The sequence below is a fragment of the Notechis scutatus genome, chromosome 1 (assembly GCF_049901735.1).
Source record: "Notechis scutatus isolate UNSWTSFEM ecotype Mainland chromosome 1, rNotScu1.2, whole genome shotgun sequence".
Taxonomy (NCBI): domain Eukaryota; kingdom Metazoa; phylum Chordata; class Lepidosauria; order Squamata; family Elapidae; genus Notechis; species Notechis scutatus.
In genome coordinates, this window is record NC_142009.1 from 218,228,915 (window position 1) to 218,255,940 (window position 27,026).

The 27,026-nt window shown below is 37.0% G+C and overlaps 1 protein-coding gene across 33 annotated transcripts in view; it reads left to right on the plus strand.

Moving 5' to 3' along the window:
- CLASP1 (cytoplasmic linker associated protein 1) overlaps positions 1 to 27,026 on the plus strand; it is a 231,758-nt gene that overhangs the window by 94,884 nt on the left and 109,848 nt on the right. For all 33 annotated transcript variants that reach the window (XM_087950241.1, XM_087950266.1, XM_087950267.1 and 30 more), the window contains exons 7-9: positions 2,865 to 2,962; positions 3,761 to 3,828; positions 25,502 to 25,654. In XM_087950241.1, coding sequence (XP_087806367.1) covers positions 2,865 to 2,962; positions 3,761 to 3,828; positions 25,502 to 25,654 — 319 coding nt within the window. The remainder of the gene's footprint in view (positions 1 to 2,864; positions 2,963 to 3,760; positions 3,829 to 25,501; positions 25,655 to 27,026) is intronic.

A 27,026-nucleotide genomic window follows, 5' to 3' on the forward strand; every position in this document is an offset into this window, starting at 1 on the left:
TTTTCAGTGCCAGTGCAACTTTGAACAGTCACTAAATAAACTGTTATAAGTTGAGGACTACCTGTATAGGAATTTGATCCTACTTAGAGAAGTAATTTTAAGTATATGTTTAAGGTAATATGAAAAGTGGGTCTTTGTGTAAGCTGTCCGTAAGAGCTGAGGTCAATAGATGGATATAGAAATAGATCTGTAAAGTATATTTTGTTCTCTGCCCTTTGGTATAAATAATTAAGAGCTATAAAATAAAGAAAATATTTGTAGCTCAGAGCTGAAATGAGGGATCCTTAGTCCTCTCCCAAGGACCTTTTAATTAAGTGCTATTTCTATCAACACAATTCTTACAGAAAATGAGGATGAGCGTGGGACCTGTATCATTACATACTTCGAATATGAATCACAATATGGTTGAAATGATTTATTCAGAAGGGAAACATAACTCTACATTGCCCCTAAAAGTGCAGGAATTGTAGTATATCAATGCCTTAGAAGGAGGATTTCTTACAAAATAATCTAGGTTTTGTGATCTGCGACTTAAACTGTAATGGAGTCTGACTATCAAGGTTGTAAATTGTAATGGTCATGAAGTAGGCTGATTATATGACCAAACTGATTTTATGACTTTTTTGCAATGGTCATTAAGTGAGCACAATAGTTGTAAAGCATCTGCATTAGTTCTTAAGTAAATAATACAGTTGTTTGGGCATGCTTTTGCTGAAAACAAGTAAATGCCATTATCAGCAAAAGTGCCATAAAACATGATCGCATGATCACAGGATGCTGAAAACACACATAAATGCAACCTTTTGCCCGGTTCCCAAAGTTTTTTAATGTGACAACAGGCAGAGCTGAACTGTCAGAAGTTCAAATCTGGGTCATACAGGTAAAATTCGAAAAATTAGAATATCGTGCAAAAGTTCATTTATTTCAGTAATGCACCTTAAAAGGTGAAACTAATATATGAGATAGACTCATTACATGCAAAGCAAGATAGTTCAAGCCGTGATTTGTCATAATTGAGATGATTATGGCTTACAGCTCATGAAAACCCCAAATCCACAATCTCAGAAAATTAGAATATTACATGCAATCAATAAAACAAGGATTGTACGTAGACCAATATCGGACCTGTGAAAAAGTATAAGCATGCATATGTACTCAGTACTTGGTTTGGGCCCCTTTTGCAGCAATTACTGCCTCAATGCAGCGGGGCATGGAAGCTATCAGCCTGTGACACTGCTGAGGTATTATGGAAGACCAGGATGCTTCAATAGCGGCCTTCAGCTTTTCTGCATTGTTCGGTCTCATGTCTCTCATCTTTCTCTTGGCAATGCCCCATGGATTCTCTATGGGGTTCAGGTCAGATGAGTTTGCTGACCAATCAAGCGCAGTAATCCTACGGTCATTGAACCAGGTTTTGGTGCTTTTGGCAGTGTGGGCAGGTGCCAAGTCCTGCTGGAAAATGAAGTCAGCATCCCCATAAAGCTCATCTGCAGAAGGAAGCATGAAGTGCTCCAAAATCTCCTGGTAGACGGCTGCGTTGACCCTGGACTTAAGCACAGTGGACCAACACCAGAAGATGACATGGCTCCCCAAATCAACACAGACTGTGGAAACTTCACACTGGACTTCAAGCATCTTGCAGTGTGTGCCTCTCCATTCTTCCTCCAGACTCTGGGTCCTTGGTTTCCAAATGAGATGCAAAAGTTGCTCTCATCAGAAAAGAGGACTTTGGACCACTGAGCAACAGACCAGGTCTGTTTTTCTTTAGCCCAGGTAAGACGCTTCTGATGTTGTTTGTTGTTCAGGAGCGGCTTGACAAGAGGAATACGACATTTGAAGCCCATGTCCAGGATCCGTCTGTGTGTGGTGGCTCTTGATACACTGACTCCAGCCTCAGTCCACTCCTTGTGAAAGTCCCCAACACTTTTGAATGTCCTTTTCCTGACAATCCTCTCCAGGCTGCGGTCATCCCTGCTGCTTGTGCACCTTTTTCTTCCACACTTTTCCCTTCCAAATAACTTTCTATTAATGTGCTTTGATATAGCACTTTGGGAACATCCAACTTCTTTTGCAATTACCTTTTGAGGCTTTCCCTCCTTATGGAGGGTCTCAATGAGGTCAGCAGTCTTTCCCATGATTGTGATTCCTACTGAACCAGACTGAGAGACCATTTAAAGGCTCAGGAACCCTCGGGTGTTATGGCTTAATTAGCTGATTAGAGTGGGACACTTTGAGCCTAGAATATTGAACCTTTTCACAATATTCTAATGATATTCTCAATAATCTTGAGATTGTGGATTTGGGGTTTTCATGAGCTATAAGCCATAATCATCTCAATTATGCCACATCACGGCTTGAACTATCTTGCTTTGCATGTAATGAGTCTATCTCATATATTAGTTTCACCTTTTAAGTTGCATTACTGAAATAAATGAACTTTTGCACAATATTCTAATTTTTTGAATTTCACTTGTAAATAGTCTCCTGGTAGGTCTGTTGTAATTTTGAATAGTGATTAAGTGACCGGTCATTAGTCATGAACTACCTGTATAGAAATTATTTTCCAGTAAGGTATGGTATAGCAAGACAGGCTATTAGCATGAATTAAACTAAGCTTTTAAGAATCATGGGTTCCTTCAGAAGAACTTTGAAAATTTGCGCTTTCGTTTAATTATGATTTCTTGCCTGGATGTTGTTGGGAATACTGATTTATGCTAACTATGGTGATTTCAAGGAAACTAAATGAAGATGGACCTATTGTGATCTCTAAAGCCTTAAAATTAAGTATAGCTATTTTTAAACATAAATTGATCATAAACTGCAATATGTAACAATATTTTCCTTTGTTATTTTTTAATGATTAGGTTCGTGATGCAGCAATAAATAGCCTTGTAGAAATCTACAGACATGTAGGTGAACGTGTAAGAGCTGATCTCAGCAAAAAAGGATTGCCACAGTCTCGGTGAGTGAAAAACTTCTCTTTCTGAGCTTTTGTTCATTTGTTAGGTTCACTTTTTTTCTTCAAAAAATCGGATTATTGTAAGGATTTGTTAAGACAACTCTCAGTTATGATACTATCATGAAAATAAGGAGAATAAAATACAACATGTTCTGAAGTAGTGGCATTTTGTTTGTGTTATGTTCCTGGAAAATGATGTATAGGTAGTCTTCAATGTACAGTTGAGTCCACAATTTTGCTGGTAAGTTGTGATGATTTTCAAGGAGGTCACCACATGACTAGACCCAATTTTATAACCTTATTGTAGCAGTCTTTAAGCCAAAATAGAAGTCGTAAACTGAATCCATTATTCATTCTAGAACATTTTTTGCTGGAAAGTAAACACCAATTTCCACAAAAACATCATAAATTGCTACTGTGAATGTGAGACTAAAATCATGTCACCACAGAGAGGGAGTCCCAGATGTTGGAGCTTTTGGTCCTAAGTAGCCTTTTTGGATTTCATTGTCCATCACTATAAATGACCAATCGTAAGTTGAGGACTACCTGTATCTTTTGTTTCAATAAATTAAAAGATTGAATAATGGACTAAATTTTCTCAGGGTAATGAATGAGGACTACAGTTCAAATTATGTACAAGTTTGACATTCCATATTCTTTAAACATTTTAATCTCTTTTTTGTTTTCATTTATCATTTACATTTAATTTAAAAAAGGACTTAAAATTAGAGGCAGAAATGTGCCTTATTTGGATGTCATTTAAGTACTGCCAAAATCATTATTCATTTGTTTTCAAACCAGGTTGAACATCATATTTACAAAATTTGATGAGGTCCAGAAATCAGGCGCCATGATTCAGGGAGCTGGTGGTGAGTAGTAGTATTTTCTTCAAATAAGATTAAATCAATGATGTAGTGTCTTTAAGATTGTTTTAAATCTCCTTTTGTTCCTTAAACTATGAGCATCATGCTTTTCTACTTTGGCATATCACTTTTTCTTGTCGGTGGGGGGGAAGCATTTCATTTTATATAGAGAGACATTTTTATAAAACAAAGCTGATTAATTGATTTATGTGTGATCAGTGTGTAATAAAGAATTGTGTAGAAATTGTGATAAGGAAAAAAATAGTCCCCAGATTCAACTGAATAGAAAGGCAATATTTGTTATTTACATGGCTTAGAGCTGCTCTAGTCAGCTCGCTATCTGTGGCATACAAATCCTAATATGTAATAGGGATTAAAAACAATAAAAATCTAATTTAAAAACAAACCATACATTATAATACTAGTAGTAACATAATATTGGAAGACATAACTGGTAACATAAAATTGGGAGAAGAAGAAAATAAAATAAAATAAATAAAACTTCACAAATTTTCTGAAGATCAGAAAGGAAGGGAGATATTCAGATCTCTTGGGAGGTGGAATACAGGTGAAACTTCAAAAATTAGAATATTGTGCAAAAGTTCATTTATTTCAGTAATGCAACTTAAAAGGTGAAACTAATATATGAGATAGACTCATTACATGCAAAGCAAGATAGTTCAAGCCGTGATTTGTCATAATTGAGATGATTATGGCTTACAGCTCATGAAAACCCCAAATCCACAATCTCAGAAAATTAGAATATTACATGCAATCAATAAAACAAGGATTGTACATAGACCAATACCGGACCTCTGAAAAGTATAAGCATGCATATGTACTCAGTACTTGGTTTGGGCCCCTTTTGCAGCAATTACTGCCTCAATGCAGCGGGGCATGGAAGCTATCAGCCTGTGACACTGCTGAGGTATTATGGAAGACCAGGATGCTTCAATAGCGGCCTTCAGCTTTTCTGCATTGTTCGGTCTCATGTCTCTCATCTTTCTCTTGGCAATGCCCCATGGATTCTCTATGGGGTTCAGGTCAGACGAGTTTGCTGGCCAATCAAGCGCAGTAATCCTACGGTCATTGAACCAGGTTTTGGTGCTTTTGGCAGTGTGGGCAGGTGCCAAGTCCTGCTGGAAAATGAAGTCAGCATCCCCATAAAGCTCATCTGCAGAAGGAAGCATGAAGTGCTCCAAAATCTCCTGGTAGACGGCTGCGTTGACCCTGGACTTAAGCACAGTGGACCAACACCAGAAGATGACATGGCTCCCCAAATCAACACAGACTGTGGAAACTTCACACTGGACTTCAAGCACCTTGTAGTGTGTGCCTCTCCATTCTTCCTCCAGACTCTGGGTCCTTGGTTTCCAAATGAGATGCAAAAGTTGCTCTCATCAGAAAAGAGGACTTTGGACCACTGAGCAACAGACCAGGTCTGTTTTTCTTTAGCCCAGGTAAGACGCTTCTGATGTTGTTTGTTGTTCAGGAGCGGCTTGACAAGAGGAATACGACATTTGAAGCCCATGTCCAGGATCCGTCTGTGTGTGGTGGCCTTGATGTACTGACTCCAGCCTCAGTCTACTCCTTGTGAAAATCCCCAACACTTTTGAATGGTCTTTTCCTGACAATCCTCTCCAGGCTGCGATCATCCCTACTGCTTGTGCACCTTTTTCTTCCACACTTTTCCCTTCCACATAACTTTCTATTAATGTGCTATCATACAGCACTTTGGGAACATCCAACTTCTTTTGCAATTACCTTTTGAGGTTTTCCTTCCTTATGGAGGGTGTCAATGATGGTTTTCTGCACAACTGTCAGGTCAGCAGTCTCTCCTATGATTGTGATTCCTACTGAACCAGACTGAGAGACCATTTAAAGGCTCAGGAACCCTTTGCGGGTGTTATGGCTTAACTAGCTGATTAAAGTGGGGCACTTTGAGCCTAGAATATTGAACCTTTTCACAATATTCTAATTTTCTGAGATTGTGGATTTGGGGTTTTCATGAGCTGTAAGCCATAATCATCTCAATTATGCACATCACGGCTTGAACTATCTTGCTTTGCATGTAATGAGTCTATCTCATATATTAGGTTCACCTTTTGAGTTGCATTACTGAAATAAATGAGCTTTTCCATGATATTCTAATTTTTTGAGTTTCACCTGTACTGCTCCATAGAAGGAAGCAGTGACTGAAAAAGTATGCTTTTCGGACACTTGAAGATGATGGCCTCTGGTCAAAGGAACATATAAACAGCCAACTCAATTACATCTTACTGAACAGGCAAGTGTTATTTGGAGAAAGCCATCTAGAAGATACCCAACTATGTAAACTATATAGGTCTTGAAGGTGACAAGATGTAACATGAGTGCCACAAGGCACACACATAACTACATCAATATGGGTAACGGACCAATTGTAATTTCTCTGAATGCTCTTCAAGGACAGGCCTATTACAGATCGTAGCAGTAATTTCATCAAGAGATGATTAAGGGATGAGTGGCAGTGAGTAATGCCTCCCATTGCAGAAAAGTTCACAATTGTCACACAAGATGATGTTGTGCAAAAGCCCTCTTTGAACAGAAATCCAAGAGGACTTCCAAAATGCTAATCAGTTATTTGGGCCTTCTCATTCTGTAAAATGCTGAAATGCCTAATAGAACAGCTAGATCCAAGGAATGGCATTTTAAAGAAAATAGCTTCATTGACTGCCTGCCCCTTAGGTTATTTGAATGGAGGCTTTGTTGCATTATTGTTTTAAATGTTTATTTATCTATCTTTTAATGTATCTCTTTAGACAGTTGTATCCACCTGGATTTTCTTTGGCTAAATACATGCTATAAGTCTCAGAACAGGAGTAGGGAAAACATCCTTCAGTATAGTCATGCCTATGCTAGCTAGGATTGCTAACAACTGGATGATTCCATCTCATTCTTGCTAATTTAACACCTTTATTTCATTAAAGGAAAGAGCTTTTCATTTGCCTTTAAAATTAGAAAAAAGATGTGTGTATACCCACATACATTGGGTGACTGTTGCTTAAATGTTGCTAAAATCTTGGTTCATATTCAGGGGTTCTAAATTTTGACTGTTGAATTGTTATCTTTTCCCCCAAAAAGGTTATACTGTGTTGAAAATGTTTCTAATAAATAGCATTTAAAAGTGCGAAAACTTGATCTTTGTTCCTCTTTGGAATTCTCGTATTTGTTTTATGTACATGATATTATTGACCTTCATGTATTAAAGATCATAGTCTAAATCATTGTTTGCTCTTAGATTAGATGAACTGACCAGTATGAGATTTCTTTCCCTTTTCCATTTTATTGTAGGCCATGGTCAATAGAAAATAAGATACCGGCTTTATGATTGCTATGAAGAATAGCTTTACATTTTTACAGCAATATAAATAAAATGCCAATTGTTAGATAGAAATGGTGATGTGAAGCAGGCTTTACTTTATGTAACAGGAAGAAGGATTTCATATTGCTGATATACCATAGTTGCTAGGTTACAGGAAGGTTTTTCAGTTTTTTATAGCAGAAAATGGTGCTAAACTGCATGCTGGATTTCTCGCTGATTCTTAATATTCTGTGTATTCACATATGTGCTTATGTGTATGTGTGAGAGTGAGAGAGATCTGCAAATTGTTGGATTCAGGATCTCAGCTAATTATTTTTCTGCTAACAGCCTTTGCTGTAGTTTCAGTAGAAATCTATTTCTGGATGTGAAATGAGGTGATAGAAACCTTGCATATTATCCTTTAGAACCAATTCTTTTTTAAAATAATTTCAGCTGGTGTTGATTCTTTTCTGATGAAGTGATTGTCTTGTCTAAAAACAAGGTTTTAGAATTAATGTAGAGATAAATTTCTGGTTCTATAGTCCTACTTTTAAAGTTTTACTTTTTGTTTTGCTCCCCCCCCCCCTGCTTTTTGGGGATTAAGAAATCTGTTATACTTCAGCCACTCAGATGAGATTTACAGCAGTGTGCTACAGTATGTTGCAGTCTGATAACTATGCCATCCAACTGTTTATTTGTTCCATTTTCTAGTGTATAGGATGGCATTTAAGTCAGCACTTATTTTTCTGGTTTTGATTTTTATAATCAAATTTGAAAACTCTTTTATAGCATTTCTTTCAGGGGGTAGTATAAGGAAAGCCATGGCAACAGACATGCAAATTAACAATAACGCATGCTGATCATTCCTGGTCATGCTCCCCAAACCTGGAAACAGTGGTTCGTATTTTCTCAAAAATCAATAAATCGTACCATTTAAAGCTACAGTTCCATGTATGGAGTAGCTGAAGTATGAAATACTTTTCTCAAATTAGCATTGAAAGGAATAATATATTCCGGTTCATTCTAACTTCATAGACTGGATTGTAAAACTGAGAATGAGAATTTGGATCAAGTGATGTGTTCATGTAGCATTCCTTAGGGTGTATGGCTTTTTTAACTACTTGTGGGTGGGGAGGAATCAGTTTTCCTCTGTATATGAATAAGAGCTCTGGTTTATTATAGCTTGGCTAACCAGTCAGCAAAAGCATTATAGCTATCAGGAGCTACAGTCCAGTTTATTGAATTTTTTAACTCACAAATGATGGTCTCAACTGTGTCTTTATTTCTTTCTGTATTGATCTACTTTAGATAAACATGGAAATATCTGTGTGGCTGGTTCATCAAAGATGATATTTTGAGGTAGCTGTGCAGATTAGTTACAAGTCATTTTCCAAAAGAACGAGCAGAACCTGCTTTTTAAGATGTGTGTGAAAGGCCTCCCAACAGCCTATTTAAGAAAAAAAGGGATGATAAACAAATAAAAGTATAAATAAATAAGACAAATATGGCTAGTTTCTTCACCATAGCAACTCTTGGCAACCAATATGAAAAAGAAATTAGATTATACAGGTCAGTGCAGATAATCTGAGAAGATGATTCCCACCAGGGTTTTTTAAAACACTGAAATAAAAGCAGGGGCTCCAAATAGATGCTTTTGCATTATGTTAGGCTATCATCTCCACCCAGAATGAATTAGATAATAATAGTTAATAATATTATAAGGAATCTCAAGGTAAAAATTATTTGGAATTTGGCATTATTAAGCTGGGGGAGTTTATGCGCTTCATTTGGATCTTGTCAAAAATAAATAGTGTTTATTTGAAGTTCTGAGAGATGAATAGTGCAATGTGCATAAAAGTCAATAGAAACATTCCTATTTTGAGGGAAAAACAATTGATTTTACAAACACAAGTTACTGAATGTGTCATGAATGTGTCAATCCAAAAATTACAAAAGTCATCACATTCTACTTAAATGAAGACAGAAATGGGACACAAAAAGGTACTGCTTCTGAATGAGTGTGTCTGCTTGAATTAAGCAGGCTTTCCAATAAATACTCTGCTGAGAAGCACACATACTAATTCAAAATGGAAATCCTTTAGGTTGCTAAAGGCAGCTTTTGGGATAAAGGTTTTCAAATCAGGGTTTGTGTAGAAATGCTATATTTCTACCATCTTCTTTTCCTATACCAGAGAGGGAGATGATCGTGCTGTACAGAGCAAGTCTTTCTTCTTTATCTGCATAAGCAGCTTTCATTTTGGAACTATATAGCACTAGCTGCACTAGGACTTCGGGGGAGGAGGGTGAACTGGTTTTTAAGTTGATGAGAGACTGCACACAAGCGTGTATTGTGCAGTCTCTTTCAGATTAGGAAGCATCACTGGACTGCTGCAAATCATGACTGCCAGCAATGGTAGGTGTTTTGCTTAATAAATTGTACAGAACGTGTGTTATGTGACAGATGACTGAATCTGTAATCTGAGCATGAGCAAACATTTTTTTCTCTTGATATTTAACAAATGGAATGTCATTAGTACCATTAATATGATGGGGAGAAGTTTAGACTACAACAGTAGCTTTGCAGTAGATACAGAAAGAGTATTAAAATATGAATAGCAGTGCCACTACAATAAAAAATTGGATTAATCTAATAGAGGAACAGAAATAAAAAAATCTGAAGATTACAAACTTTTAATTTAATAATTTAAAATTTAATAAGACTGTTGGCTGGTGTATATCTGAATACTTAAGTTAATATGACATTTGTTTGGGAGAAGAGATATTTAATGATGCTTTCCTAAAGCACAATTTTAGCTATATTTTTAAGGACGCAGAATAAAATTTGGAAACTGTGACATCAGCCTGCAAGAAAAGGAGAATTGGACTGCTCTGCATTTCAAGTCATGCTTTTTTCTTTTTATTAAGAAAATCAGGAAGGGAACATGTAAAATGGAGCTGCAGTGATATAAGATAATTAAGAATTTACTTACACGTAAAGCATTAATTTGCAGAGGAGATTTATAGCCTTGTCTTCCTGTTCTTTTTGGATATATTACATTTCATGGAATCTATTTATGATGCTCACTTTTAATAATAACACTACATCTCTGCTGTCTGCAATGCTTACCTATTTCTCTTTAAGGCTAGCTTGTTTGTTGAAATGGTTTCATTTTAGTCCTGTTCATGTTTGCAAATTCAGTTGTTTTTAGAAACAGAAGAGGGAATTGTATGTGTTTGGTTAATAAATGCAAGATATGAAGCAATACTGCCTATCAATTGCTTTCCTTTGAGTTCTCTTACAGAAATCTTATTTTCCATATGATAAGATGTAAATTTCAATTTTCAATTTAATTACAATTCTTGATAATTGATAATCATTACAATTATTTTGTACTATTTACAGTTCTGTGCAATAATGTTTTATTGGTTTAATGATGGCAGATGTATGCATTTAAATAATCATCTTGGACTTGAAAAAAAGGTATCATAAATACTAAGGATAATTAACAATGAAATATCTGATATATTACTCCCATGAGTGATCTTATCAAGTTCCTTGTATTTAACAAGGTGCTAATTATTATTATCAGGGCTTTTGGCAGCTTCCTGATCTGAAAATCTTTTTCAAGGGCAATTCTCATGCAAGATTTATTGAGCTGAAAGGTATCAGAATTCCAGCAAAGAAATTAGCTTTCCTGTTGGAGCCAATATATCTTCATTTAGGCAGAAACTTCCTCTTTCTCACAATATTACAATTAATGAGGAGAAAAGCGGTTCTGTTAGTTGATAATGGTAAATCTGATTATTTATATAATAGTTGGTTGAATCTTTATTAGTCTGAGAACCAATTCTTAAGATGATCTTAGGTACAGTTTCATATTTAAGTTGAGTGCTTGAGTTCCAAAGGCAAAAAAAAAAAGTACTTCAGAGTATGCGGTATACAAATGTAGCACCGCTCTACAATTCCTCAATCAAATAACTTAAAATGCTGCACATCCAGAATATTAGATACTAACTAGAACAGGACTGCTGTTATAGGCTCATTGTTATAGGATCATTTGCATTCTTCTGACAAGCAAACTCAACGGAGAAGCTAGATTCACTTAACTGTTATTAACTTAACTGCAGTGATTCACTTAATAAGTGTAGCAAGAAAGGTCATAATATGAGGCAAAACTCATTAGCTTACTTAGCAGCAAAAATGTTTGGCTCAATTGTGGTCATAAGTCAAAGACTACCTGTACACAGTTCAGCATGGGCTACTTTCTTCCACTGCTTCCAAATGTTTCAATTAAAATTTTACAAAACACATAAAAGCTAACATTAAGGTAATAAACAGTGAAAGGGAAGGAGGAAGGCTACTTTGTGGTACTGTCTACCAGTGTCTTTCTGCAGAAAATTAAGTGGACAATGTAGGAATAGTAACCCTATTTTTTCTGCCTAGAGACAGACAGAATGATGTAGGTGAGCATTCAAGCAATAGGCGTGGGTACCCACCTCAGTGGCCCAGATAATATGTATGGAAAGCCCCTTGGACCTAGTATGCCCCAGTTGTGCATTCCAGATACAGATAAGTGGCAGCTTTAGGTTTATTTGTGCTGAAGGTCCTTCATTTTCATGGAAGGCTTGGAAAGTAGGTCTCTTTATTAGAGTAGCTTGACACTAACATAGTTAATTTGTTTATCCATAGACATCAGGCATAGGGGAATAGTAAGAAGAAACAAAAGAGAAAAATACTGCTATACCTCACCAGTTGATTAATCGATATTTGCCTGCAGGAATTTAAACTGACATTTCACTTACACAAGCACACCATGCCCACAATTAAAATGGTTTAATAACATTTTAAGAACACAAGGCTTCCTTTCATCTTCATGTGATGCTCCTCTATAGAGTTCTTATACACTAATTAGTGTACATTTTGCTAAGTCTGACCGTTTAGCTACAGCAGGGGTGTCAAACTCGATTTCATTGAGGGCTGTATCAGGGTTGTGTTTGGCCTAGGGGGGCCAGGGTGGGCATAGCCAGCTTGACGTCACTCATGTTGGGTTAGGGCCTGTGGTTGCCCGAGCGCTCTGTCAGCTAAAACAGGCTCCCGAGCTCTGTTTTCGGCTGCAACGGCCTCCTGCAAACCTCTGCCAGTAAAAATGGAGCTCAGGAGAGCCACACATCCCCCCCCCCAGCTCTGTTTTTGCTAGCAGAAGCACTGTGAGCTGGTCCTTCGCTGTTTCCAAGGTAGCTCCTTGGGCCAGATCTAAACACCCTGTGGCCCAGATCCGGTCCCAGGGCCTTGAGTTTGACACCCCTGGGCTAGTATCTCTATAGGTATCCTGCTCTGTCAATTAAGCAAAGATCAATTCATTGTTCTCAGTATTTGTGGATTTATAAATTCCTAATATTTTGGATAAAACTATATATCTTTGGGTTTCCTATGTTCATTGTAGTATGTCTACAGAATAACTCTTTTTAGAATTTTTAGAGTTTTTGGTGTTTTTTTACTCAGTGGCTCTATATTGAGATTTGGAGCAGATCTCCATTCTATAATAAATAGTAGAGTACTGTTTTGAGTTACACAAGAAGTGCTTTCTACGCCTGACATTTTTGGTTACTGAAAGAATTAATTATAGCTGTCTACATCCATATATATATATATGTATGTGTGTGTGTGTGTGTGTGTGTGTGTGTGTGTGTTTCATTCATTCATTCATTCGTTGCATTGTGCCATGTGAATATGTACTTTACTGGTCTGAAGATAGACGTGTATAATATGGCTATGCAAAACTTTGAAATAATGCTTCAGTTCAGTGATGCAGAAGACACCCATTACATTTGATTTGCAAAGTAACAGTAGTCTTTTTGCTTCTTAGTTCAAAGCAGAACAACCACATTGCTTCACTTTGCTCTGGTTCAGTATTCTTCTCAAGTTTGTCTTGGCACTACAAGAGAAGACTGAGAGGAATCCCAGTTTTAGGGGGCTTGAGTATCCCAAAGGCATGTTGGAGGTATTTAACTTAAAAGTTTATTGGGGAGTCACTTCACTCACTAAGTTCTGTTAAAAGGCTTTCACCTGAAGTGAAATTATTCACTAGATGCTTAATTCCAATGTTTTCAATACAGTTGAGAGAGAGAAGATAACAGATAACAGATAATCAGAGTTGGAAGGGACCTTGAAGGTCATCTAGTCCACCCCCCCCCCAAGCGGGAGACCCTACACCATTTCTGACAAATGGCAGTCCAATCTCTTCTTGAAGGTCTCAAGTGATGGCGCTCCCACAACTCCGAAGGCAAGCTGTTCCATTGGTTGATTGTTCTCACTGTCAGAAAGTTTCTCCTTATTTTCAGGTTAAATCTCTCCTTGTTCAGTTTCCATCCATTATTCCTTGTCTGGCCTATAGGAGCTTTAGAAAATAACTTGACCCCTTCCTCTCTGTGGCAGCCCCTCAAATATTGGAAGACTGCTATCATGTCTCCCCTGGTCCTTCTCTTTACTAGACTAGCCAAGCCCAGTTCCTGTAACTGTTCTTCATATGTTTTAGTTTCCAGTCCCCTAATCATCCTGGTTGCTCTTTGTACTTTTTCTAGAGTCTCAACATCTTTTTTATAATGTGGTGACCAAAACTGGATGCAGTACTCTAGGTGTGGTCTTACTAAGGCTTTATAGAGTGGTATTAGTACTTCCCTTGATCTTGACTGTATCCCTCTGTTAATACAATTTAGGATTGCATTAGCTTTTTTGGCTGCTGATATTAGTTATTAGTTCCCTTTCTGCAAGAGGAAGCTGGGTGTCTAGAAAGCTGTCTGTCAGGGTTGTAGCTTTTTCTGTGCATGCAAAGGCCAAACCCTGTCAGATATGCTCTGAGCTTTCCTTCCACCTGTCATAGTTTAATCATAGATTCTATAACAGTTGAGTTTGTCTGTGCCTTTAAGGTTGTTTCCCAGAGACAGATATGCCCATGGAGGGTTTTTTGTTTGTTTGTTTGTTTGTTTGTTTGTTTGTTTGTTTTACTGTGTACCAATCTATTTACAGAAATTAAGGAAACAACTAATAATGTCCATACTTTTCGGTTTCACACTTTCTCTCCCTTGTCTCTCCCAGAGCTATTCGCCCGTTGCTTAGCTACCAATTCCTTTCCTTCCCCCCTCAGTGATTTTACAGGGAGAGATAGAGAGGAAGATAATTGGCTGAGTTTGCTTAACATGTTTGGCTGTCCATGCATTTTCAGATCTACGACAGCCAACCCTCTGTGCTGCATGATGCAACTCCCTCTGGGTCCTTTGCCCTACCCTTTTTGCACTGCAAGCTCTGCAGTCTTTCATATGTCCCTGTGACGTCACTACACAGGTATAAAAAGAGCAAGGCTAGTGGCACAATATTGTTTTTGTAGTTTGCTTTCCTTAACCCACTTTGTGCTGCAAATGAAATTGTATTGTTTATACAGTAATTTTTAAACTTGTGCTATAAGCTATAGTGAATAAGATTTTAAAAAATTGACATGAACACAAGACAGCATTAGCTTCTGTTTAGGTGTAGGTCTTAGTGTTTATCAGTATCATGCTCAGTCTCAGCAGTAAATTGCAAGTCTACAGATCCTTATCCATAATTCTGCTCATTGCTAGATTTGGAGGAGTACTTCTAAATACCACTCAACTATGTTTAAAGCCTCAAATTCAGAAGTTAATTGCCCAGTATGGAGCAAAGACATCTGTAAGTTGCATATTTTGTATAGTTGTATACTGTATATCTATAAGGTTATTTCTTTTCACCCTTCCGAATTAACATATCTTTGACAAGCTGAGATACATTTATGTAATGGTATTTATAACCTGGAAGTTATTTGTTCCCAGGTTCAGACCTTAATAGTGCCCCTCCCTGGAATGCTGTCCTCCTGGCTATATCAGTGATGAATTTGATACAATTTAGCATACAACTGTAGTTTCTGTTGTTATGCTACTAATACAGGAATATTTTTACAGATTTTTAGGCAATCTGCAATTTTCCAATAAATTGTGCTGGTCTTCATCTAAAATGAAGTTCATTTCCATATCTGTGTTTAAGTGTAGAAAACAAATCAATTTCAATTGGGAGAATTTTAACTTTGCAAAGTATTTAACCAATGAAATCTTTGATGCGTGCGTTTTTGTACATTCATGAACATTCTCCAGAAGCTGTAGGGTTCTTCCTCATGCTAGTATGATTTAAACGATTGAGTTCAGGTAGTTCTTAACTTACATGACCGGTTATTTAATAACCACTTGATCCCCTAGAAAAGGTTGCTTTATGGCCATAACAAACTTCCAGGTATTGTAAAACACTATGCCACATCCCTCTCCCTCCCCAAAGTCACATGATCACAGTTTGGATGTTTGCCCTCCAGTTTGCACTTGCAGCCACTTACATGTGACCACCATTTGCAATCTTCTCCACCAACTTTCCTCAGAAAGTCAATGGGCAAGCCAGCAGGAAAATTTGCAGGCTGCTGCTGCCTGCTGAGAGGATGCCCTCTTAGATTTGAGGGCTGGCTAAAGAAACTGCTTACTTGACCAAAGGAGTTCAGCAACTCATTCAGCAATGTAGAGAAATGGAACTCAGATCCCGATGATCCAACCTCCATTCCTGCAGCCTGCTAGAGCAGTATTATTCCACAAATAGAGGGGAGCTGAACTTGACAGCTCTTTCTGTTTTGTCCATTGAATGAGCCAGGAGACCATTTAACAACCCTAACTTGGAGTGCCAGGATTACAGTGGTTGAGCAAAGCAGTCACCTGGGCATTTTGCTTAATGACTACTTCACTCAGTGACTGAGATTCCTGTCCCAATTGTGGTTGTAAATTGAGAACTACCTGTAGTTGGTTGCTGCTTGTGCAAATTGATTGCCCTCCCCACCATCTCTGCTCACTCACGTCTCTCCACTCATGCATATCCGTTAACCATTCTCTTTCTTTGTGTCATTGCCTCTTTTACCTCAGGAGCAAAATCATTGATTAGCATCACTTGAAGTGGTGTGGTTGAAAGGCTTTCTTCTCCTCTTGCCATCCTGTGAACCAAGTAGATGTTTCTTTGCTGTTTAACTGTAGTTGAGAAACAGCAATGTTGCTCATCACCATTAGGAACAGCAAGTGAAGGTTGATCTTTACCATCTTCCCTCATAATTCTGCCCATGATTGTACTTGTTTTCTCAGTGTATGAGAAAACCCCAAATTACTGGAAGCTCATATGTGGTGAAAATCAGGCTCTTTCTATTCAATTTTGTTTGGTTTAGTCATGTCTCAGAAAAAAAATAATTAAAATAGATGATAATGGAAATATAAATTTAAATCTGATCAAATGACATTCTAATAATACAATTCATAGAAAAAGTTGAACTATTATAAAAAATATTTTGCAGACAAGAAGAAAGCAACTAAAGAAACTATAATCAAACTCCACCCTGTTTTTTTTTTTGTTATCAGTTTCTTTGTGTGCATTTTTTTCTTTATTTTACTTGTTTACTTGCCCTTTAATCCAGTAAATAATTCATCATTTTTGCAGAGATGTCAAGCTACATTAAAAACGGATGTAGCTCTGCCTTCTTTAAAGGGGGATTTGTCATGAAACTTAATCATGGCCTGTCCAATTATTCAATACTATTGCCAGTCTTGGCCTCTGATAAATGAAAACGGAAGTGCTAATCTCCACTTTCTTATTCTCTTGCTTGATACTAATGTCTTTTTAAAAGATTAGTGGGGGGAAATATTCCTAGGAGCCCTCTGTTCCATCTCTCCTAGCAACATGTCTGGGGTTTTTTGCTCCTATAATTGTTTTTTTAATGGTCTGCATGAGGAAGAATTTACTATCTCTCACTGCTTGGATACTTGCTAAATCTCAGCCTTGTTCTGTCTTGTTGATTTATACTTTGGTGGGCTTCTTGACTATTCTTTGCCTCTGCTTCCTTGAATCTCTGGTTTTACTTACATGGTTTTAAACCCAGATTGAAGTTGGACTAATCTAGCTGTTTCTCTTCACCATCTCTTTTGAGTCCCTAAATTTGGCACAACAGACTTTGTCAAAATGCTTTGAGAAAGTACATTCTTGCTTCTGACAGATAACTTGTCCACTACTGAATAGCAGTGGATGCACAATTTTAAGGTACAAATGATTTTGAACAGTGAGAAAAACAAACCATTACCTCACCGCTGCACAATTTCATTTTGCTAAAAGTCCAAAATCAGCTGGGGAAAAATACTGGATAAAACAATCCATAAGTAATATACATACTGCTTTGAAATATAACTTTTAAACCAACCTTTCTGGCTCTGTGGACCAGTGGTGGCAGAGGGGAGGGATGGTTTTGCACATGCGTTGCTTGCACAAATACAGCTTTGCCCGTTCACCTGCCTGCCCACTGCTTGCACGGCTGAGTTCCTGATGGCCATGGTCTGGGGGTTGGGGACCACTGCTTTAAACAATAATGAAAGGCAAACAAATGGTTCTAAAGAATATGCAGTTGTTGGACTTCTGGTTTGAGCTTCTTCAGCGACAGACCGAAACCTCGTCTCTGCGAGGCTTCAATCCGTGCTCGCCGCTGGAGCGCCCCAAGCCGACTGGTTTTGGGGCTAAGCCACCCCGTAGAGGTGAAGAGTGGGGAGACTGCCAGCAGGGTTGAGGAGAGCCACATCTCTCCTCCCCAGCTGGCCATCACTCCCTTTCCCGAAGGCGGTTGCAGCAGTGGTCAGAAATGGCCACCACAAAGAAGAACTCGACCAGAAAAGAATGTGCAGGAGGAAGATAAGAAGAGAAAGTTTTGGTTGACCGGTCAAACAGCAAAAGCAACAAATAAGGTACCTTGGAATTGAAACGGTTAAAAAACAATAACATTGTTCCCTAAGAAGATTTTTAAGCTGCGAAGGAGAGAGAAAAGGGAAAAGATTTGGTTTTTTCCTTTTCCTATACTGACAGCTAAGAGACTTAAACAAGAAATTGGAAAAAAATCCACTTTGACATCAATAGGCATTTAATGCTGAAAATAAAAAGTCAAAGGGATAATAAAGATTTCTGGATAATTAAAAGCTTTTGAAAACAGGAAAGGAGAGAAAAAGAATAAAAGGGTAGGATCTGGAAAGGAGGAGACTGCCTGGAATTAAAAAAGAACTTACAGCAAAATCTCAACAAGACTTCCAAAAGATACATTCTAACTGAAATATCTCAACAAAAACCCCAGGAAGAGAAAGTCGAAAAAGAAATAAGAAGATATAACTCGGGACTATCTGGATTACTTGATGATTTCTGGATTCTTGGTTATTGTTTTGAATGACTAAAATCAATCCGGTGGTTGTTTAAAACTGTTTAAAATGGCTCCACTTTTAGAAGAACTGAAAATGGAACTTAAAAAGTACAAAGAAGATGCACAAGAAGGGAGAGGTTCTTTTGGCTTCGTATTTCAGTTTTTAGAAATGGAGATTTGGAATTACGAGAAACAAGAAGAAATGCCTGCAGAACAAGAAGATTGCGACAAAGAAGAAGCCATCTTTAATGAACAAGTAATCTTAGATTAGATGGGGGGGAAAAGGAAAGTGGGGAAAGAGAATGGAAAGTTTAAAATTGGGAAAAACGACTCCAAAAAAAAGTAGAGTGAAAAATAAGTATAAAATCAGAAAGCAACAGAAGAGGGAAATGCAGAAGAGAGAATTAGAACTAGAGAGACAAGGGGGTAAAAAGGGGAGGGAGAAGATGAGAGGGAAGAAAGAAAGGAAAAGAAGTTATAAAGGACAGAAGCAAAAAATAGAGAAACGGCCTATTTAGAGATAATGGGTGAAAACGTAATGGAAAAAGGGATTCTGCAAAGGTACATAAGATAGTATGGTTATATTAGAAGCAGAAATAATTTTAGAAAATATGAAACAATGTATGATTAAAATATCTGATAAAATAGCTATCGTAATTCAGTGGAATGCTTGTCAATAAATAAATGTAACAAAAGGTATATTTAATGATTTATAAAACATGTGAAGAGAAATAAGGGAAAAATTAGTTATGGAGATTATATGTGTTTTTAAGGAAGTATGATATTTAATTGAAAATAAGTGTTAAAGATGTTAAGATTTTAATGATTATTAATGATAGAACTGACCTGGAATGGAATGAGGGTTTATAATAATTACATATATTTACAATCTTTCTTTTTAAAGAATATAGTGTGTATTATAAGAATGTACCAAGCAGAATTCGATTGGAAGTTATGTATTATGTATTATGTTGAAGGTCATAAACTTAAGGTATATATTGAAGTTTAAATAAGAGTTGAATGGATGTAATTAAAAGATATAAAGGTGTCATACTCCAATTAGTAACTACAGGAGAAAATTTGTTTAATGAGAAAAGATAATATGAAATTGAAACAGAACAGACAAAAGTATAAATATAATGATTTGAATTGAGATGAGATAATCAAAATAAAATTGAGAAAATTAAAAGAGGGGAAAAACTATATAGAAAATGTAAAATAGTATAAGATATGGAATAGAATACAAAAAGGAGCATGAAATTGAGTTTTGTGTCTGTATAAAGAAGTTCAACCCGGGACCATGATATTTTCAAAAAAGATGTTTTGTATTTTGCGTGTGAAAACCCAAATAAAACTTCATTTAAAAAAAAAGAATATGCAGTTGTTTGTTCTTGCAACAGGCAGATATTAGCAAATTCTATTTATAGTATTTAGCTATTAGTGTTTGTCTTACAGATTCTGTTTCTCTGTTCCTCTCCACTGGAAGTGTTGATTTTCTTGTGGGCAGCTGAAGATTACATTAGCCTTTGTACCACTTGATTCCTCTTGGTCCTCTTTGTTTAGCACGTCACTCTTGCCAACTGAATGAAAACAAATAGGCTATATATTGCCCATAAACAGGTATATCTACTTTTAGCTAAGAATCTGTCTTTGGCTTATTTTTCTAAGCTTATGTTAAGGTTGAGGGTTTTTTTTGCCACTTGTGCTTATGCCTTTGTATACTTTAGGCCATTATTCACAATTTACACACATATTTTGGATTATGTTCCTGGAAATAGATTTATAGTTTTAAAATCATCAGTTTTCCTTGATAAGTTTGAGTTCCGTAAGATCCTGAGCCTGGTTGTAAAAAAACAATCTGAGGGGCAGCAGCACTATCTTGTGTTCTGACTGGAGCATTGCATTTTAATTTAGGTCCCTCTCTTCACAAGCACCAAAGTTTATTTTGTCCAGTCTTTGTGAAAATCAGTCTATGTTGTCAAAAAGGAAGAAAGAATGTCTGTGGAGATTCTCAGTCATCCAGGTCATGGTTGTCCCAAAGGTGCTTTTTCAAGAGGCAACTGGACTTCCTTTTTTTCTTTGAAGATGCAAATGACCAGCTGTCTGCAAGGAATATAACCCTTCCATTCCCAACTATCTAGTCAGAGATGAAGAAGCTTCTTGGATGAGAAGCAAAACGTCTTCAAAGAAAAACAAGAAAGTCCAGTTGCCTCTTGAAAAAGCACCTTTGGGACAAGGAAGAAAGAAGGCTTGAATCCTCAGGACAGTACAGGTTGTGGATGTCCCATCTCTCTTAGAGATTAAGATTAGGGGAAGGTCATTAGGTAAGGCAGCCTTTGTAAGTTAAGTAGTAGAAAATACCAGGCAACTGCACTAAGAGACACTCGGTAGTATTCTGAGTAACGAGGATTGACACCAGTTGTTTGACCCTATTAGCTCATCTATGCTGCTATAATAACCTTTTGGTATATTAAGAACTGAATATTCTTAATATTCATATATAGGGTTTCCTTACATTTTCTTGCCCTTAGATTCCCTTGAGTCTCTCACACACACACATAAATGCAACACATGGGGAGACATTCTTTTAGCAGCATGAGCGAAAGCATCTACTCTTACCGTTGGTACTCAGGCAACCTTACCTCATTGAGATTTAGTTTGTCCCTATGTAGCCCTTAGTTTATCTTGAATTTAATGTAATAAATATTGTCGATAAATGTGCACTCTCAAATCTAGTTGTACATGCAGTTCCACCACAGATTAACAGAGATAGTTTCTAAGCTCTAGTATTGAAACCTATACAAACATTTGGTTGCATATTTGTCCTCATGACAATTATTTTCTATCTCTGTTATTTAAAGTACAGTATGGAGAAGTACTAAAAGGAGAAGTAATCAATTCCCTGCTTCTGTTTGTTTTAAAAGAGGCAAGAGGTTTAAGAAGAAATGATGGGCAGAGGCACAAAAAGGGGGAAATAGGAAACCAAATAGCTTCCCTCCCTCCCTAATTTGCTTTGTCTTTTTGTTTCTGTTTAACAAATTAATTAATTAAACAAATATATATCCCTCCCAATTTACAACTCTAGGCGACTTACAACATTTAAAACTCCACCACATAAAAACTCAACCCCAACCCACCCATGCCAGGAACAACACAAATGAACCGCTTGATTGGTTCTTTCTCCATTCATGCTCTTCAGGCCTGCTGACAAAACCATTTTTAGATCTTTTGGAAAAGCAGTACGATATGGGGGCCAACAGTAATTTGTGAATACTGAAGTCTTGGCAGTAAGGCAAGAAGCAAATTGCCTTCAGCTGAAATAATGAAAGATTGAATTTACCACTTAAGTGATCCTAGTGATCTTTTAGTTGTCCTTCGGACGAGAGATGTGTTCATTTTTATTGGCCTAGATTATATTGGTACAAGAGGACAATGAACAGAGAGTAAACGTAATTAATTCAGAGCACGAAAATGAATTCTGATGTCATGAACTCTTTATTTTAGAAATCCAGGCAGCAGGACATTAACCAGAATAGAGCCATGGTGGCGCAGTGGTTAGAATGCAGTACTGCAGGGTACTTCTGCTGATTGCTGACTGCCAGCAGTTTGGCAGTTTGAGTCTCACTAACTCAAGGTTGACTCAACCTTCCATCCTTTCGAGGTTGGTAAAATGAGGGCCCATGAGGATTGTTGGGGCAATATGCTGACTCTGTAAACTGCTTAGAGAGGGCTGTAAAGCACTATGAAGCAGTATAGAAGTCTAAGTGCTATTGCTACATGGATTATTTAAAAACTTTAAAAATTCGAAAATCTGCTCACTGTGAAGCTTATTAATTTGCCTTATCTCCCTCATTTAGGCTACCCTACCCTCTGAAGGTCAGCTGAGGTTGGAGGGAGCAGTGGGAGTAGGCAGTGTAGTGTACGTGGTCAAAAGAGCAGAGATAAGGGGACATAGGCAGAACAGTATAAGCAGGGGTGAACGTGACAGGACAGAGTGTGAAATCCTGGCCTAACGACCGCAAATGTAACTTCCAGAACGGCCATCTTTAAGTCACGTGATATCTTGCCTAATGTCTGCATAGTTTAGCGTCAGAAATTCCAGTCCAAATTAGTATGGGTAAGCAAGGATATCTATAACCTGGGAACATAGCCTCTCTAGCTGCTTCTGAAAATTTACTCTGGAAAAGATGCTGATGATATAACATGCTAAATAAATGAGTTAAATGAATAGCTACAAAAACATTTCAACCCCTTAAAAGCTCTCCTAGAAAGAAAAGGAGGAATGAAACACAGTTGTGAGTTTAATCAACAGTAATAGATGTAGGTAACAGAGTTGTGAATGCTGAAGGTGACAAAGCTTTGTTTGGGAATTGTAGAAGTATTCTTGCAATTTTTGTAGAGAATTTGTGCAGCTGAGGGTGGGGCATTATTTTTATCTCTTCCTCCCCATACATTTTTTCTGACTTCCTGACATCACCTCTTGTTTCTTGTAATTTTATACCTAGTAGACTGATGTTAGGAAGTGAGCTTTTAAAGCAACATAATGACAAATATATGCAAACGCATTTGTCATGGAGAAATGATGACAAGCTGTTAATATGCTCCCATTAGACTTCCCGGAGGGATGAACTGCAGCTTTTTTTTTTTACTTTCCTTGCTGGTCAAAGCAGCTCTTGAAGAGATTCTCTGCTGCGGGTGCCTTTAATAACCTTCCACTTTTGCCCCTCAAGAGCTTGGGAAGGGTGCATCGGCTGGCTCAACTCTCCAATCACAAGCATCTAAACAGTGCTCAAGCCTAGGTTGTCGAACGCTGGGTGTGAAACTGCATGCTTAATGAACACAGGGGGCAAGGATTGATTATGCCTTGGACTTGGAAGCCGCAGCTGCCTGTGAAACAGTGTTACCTCTAAGCTCGCTATGGAAAATATGAAGGAATGTTGAAGAAGCTTATTTGCAAAAGGATATGTTCCTGTAAGCAATTCTCTCTTTGTGTGTGTGTGTGTGTGTGTGTGTGTGTGTGTGTGTGTGTGAAATTTTCCCCCTTCAGTGAGGAATAAAAAAAGATCATTAAGCATTTTTTAAAATTTGCTTAACTGTTAATAGGGACAGACAAAGGCCTCTTTAAACAAGGCATGTGTCTATGTAAAGCTAGACGATCGTTCATAAATGAGCAGAAGGAACAGCAGTGATGGATGGATAATGGCTAAATATAGGGAACTATGTACTGTCTGGTTTAAAGTCCATTGAAATCAGTAGAAGGCAAAGCAGATTTGGATATAGCTTTATGAAATGTGTTGCTTGACTTGCAAACCTCACCCGCCTATGTGAACTATTATGTAGCACTCAGCTGTCATAAGGGGTGGATTTTATTCTGACTTTATAGTATAGGTCTGACTGTTAGATTCCCATTTCCTGAAGTCCATGTTCAGATTTTTAACCTGTTCTTTGTTTCTCTTTCTGCTCTCAAAAACATGTGCTCTCAAAAACCTGATGTCTGGAAGCTTAGATTGTTAGCAGTGAAAATTAAGTGTGGAAATGTAATGTTATTCAAACTGTTACTTAGATTGATTTTTTTTAAAACATTATCACAGATGTTTAAATGTCTTTTTAAACTCTGAAATTCTGGCTGTTTATATCTCATCTTTAAAGAGCAATTAGTTTTACTGGAATATTGTTACAAGAATTTTTTTTTCTTTGAATCATTATGAAAAACAAAATGTGCTTTTCAAAAGAAATTACTGAAAATCATACTTTCTTTAGTTAACACTTCAGTATAGGAAGCCACACCCCTGAGGAGTATATGAGAGAGAACAATCTCCTGTTCATCTGTTTATGCTATTTATTTTACTTTTGATCTGCTCAGAAACAAGGTTTTGAACTAATTAATTCCATTAATTAATGCTTTGGATTAAAACTCTTTTGCTTTGATAAAGACCTAGTTTGTACAGTAATTGAACGTTTCATTTTGCTTGTAAAATTTTATCATGGTCCTAAAGATAAGAAGATACATCTTTTCCACCAGTGCCGATAACAAAATTAGACTAAGACGAGCGGATAGCTTTATTGAAGCTCTAAAGGTGTTAGTCTGCACCCTTTTATGAGCGCATGGTTCAGTGATTTCATTGCTGATGACTTGCATTGAAATACAGTCTGCAGAGCATGGATCTTCTTATTACTAATAGTTCACAGAGTCACTTAAAAAATATCAGAGGGTGTGGTATTATATCTAGGCCTCTATCTCCCACATGTTCCACTCATGTTAGAAAGGAGATGTGTGTTGAATACGTTGTTGAGTAGAAATAGACTGAAACAAAGGCATTTGGTATGGCATCACTGTCAGCAATAAATTTTAAAACTTGATGGATTTGTTAGGTATCACACAGATATTTATTCCCAGTGGTCAGACTCCAAAGAACTGGGAAATTAGTTTTGTGAACCCTTAGCCTTACGCTTTTAACATCGGGGAGCCTTCCAAACTAGGTTGTAATATGATTGTGAGAGTTAGCTATCAGAATAAAAATATTCCACAAAGGGCCCTCATTTGAGTGTAAACAGCTACATGGAGCTCAGCCCATATTTATAAATCTTACTTTTATAACAGAGGCATATCCAGAGAAGTAGTATTCAGTATTAGTATAAAACATTCATCAAATAGATGTTTTTTTTTAAAAAAAATCAAAACATAGAAATACTACAATGCTTAATAGAAATCCACAATTGTTTAGTTTGAAAAAGGAAAATTACCAAACTAATTTGGAAATGTAGATAAGGAACAGTGGCATGAAGGTTGTTATGCATTACATTTATAATAGATACATGGACTTAACTCAGTTTTTATATAGTTATCTTCTGAAGCCCCCTGTCTTCCAATGGTTTTAGAAAGCAATATAATATATGTTTAGTTTTAAGTGACAGGGTCCACGTAGGCACATATCTCCATGCTCATGTTACTGAATAACAGGTTGTGTCCTGCTGTAATATATGTATTTCATTTGTTCACATTTACAGAGCAAACTTGCTTCAAAATGGGCGATGGTCATAAGCAACTGAATTTTATGTTGTGTTTCCTTTGTAGATAAACATTTTGATGATGACGACTCGGTGGATGGGACCCGTCCATCCTCAGCCAGTTCCTCAACCTCTTCAAAGGCTCCGTCATTATCTCGAAAAAGTGGGACGGGCACTGCTCGAAGAGTAGGAGCAGTAGCTTTAGTCGCAAAAACTCCAGGTAGGTCAAGCTCTTGTAAACTCCTAAACATTACTTCTTTCATTCTTTTTTTGCCTTTCCATTATTTTATGCATGATTGGAACAATAGAACATAACACCTCCCTCAGTTCACCTGTTTGTTGATTTGAGGAACTACTAAAAGGTTTATGTAAAATATTTGAGATTGTGTCATGTCAACAAGCATATTATCAAATATGTTTATCGTAACTAGAGGTGGCAACTACCTCATTTAGTGATCATTCACTGTTACCACAGCAAGAAACTTTGTAATCAGTCCTCTCATTTAGGATCCTTGTTGCTCTGTAAACATTGGAAAGCGGAAGTAAGATCATAAGCACGGTCGTAGTTTTCTTAATGACCAGTTCACCTAACAACCAGGTTGCTGATCCCAATTGTGATCACTAAACAAGCACTACCTTTACATCACTTAATGGCTTTGCTTAAAATGTTTGAAGAGAACTTTCTGACATTTTAATAGGACAAGTTCTTGAGTTCAGATCTTTATTCAGATGCCATTTTCTCTGGCTCTTCTAAAGCCAGTTTGTTTTTCAAATATTGAGCCTCAGTTAATGGAAATGGAATGCATTAAATCCAACGATGGAGAACTATCTAATAAATATACAGATAGTCCTTGACTTACAACCACATTTAAGCCCAAAATTTACATTGCTAAGTGAGACATTGGTTAAGTGACTTTTGCCCCATTTTACTACTTTTCTTGCCGCAGTTGTTAAGTCAATCATTGCAGTTTTGTTAGTAACATGGTTGTTAAGTGAATCTAGCTTCCCCATTAACTTTGCTTGACAGAAAGTCAGAAAAGCCGATCACATGATCCTGGGATACGACAATTGTCATCAATATGAGACTGTTGCCAAGCATCTGAACTTTGAACATATGACCATGAGGATGCTGCAATGGTCGTATGAAAAATGGTCATAAGCCACTTTTTTCAGGGCTGTTATAACTTCGAACAGTCACTAAATGAACTGTTGTAAGTTGAGGACAACCTGTACTTTACAGTAGTGCTTTCAGAAAACTTTCAGAAATAGAGTCCAATCTAATTAATGCTTTAAACTGCCTGATTCATTCTTCTAGCCCAGTCAAATATATCATATTTACATTAATTATACATGAATGCATACACAATGTACTGTATATACATATACATTAATACACACATTACTTATAATTAAATGATTTATAGGAAAAAATATATAATTTTTTCTAAACTTCACCATTTTAGAAAAAACAAATCCCATCTCTTTCAGGCAATATTCTGTCTTCTTTGATTGTTTCAATTTTTTCCTTAAGAAAGTCTTTTTTTGAAGACATTGTGTGCTTTGCCATTTCTTTTCTTTACTCTTACTACAAT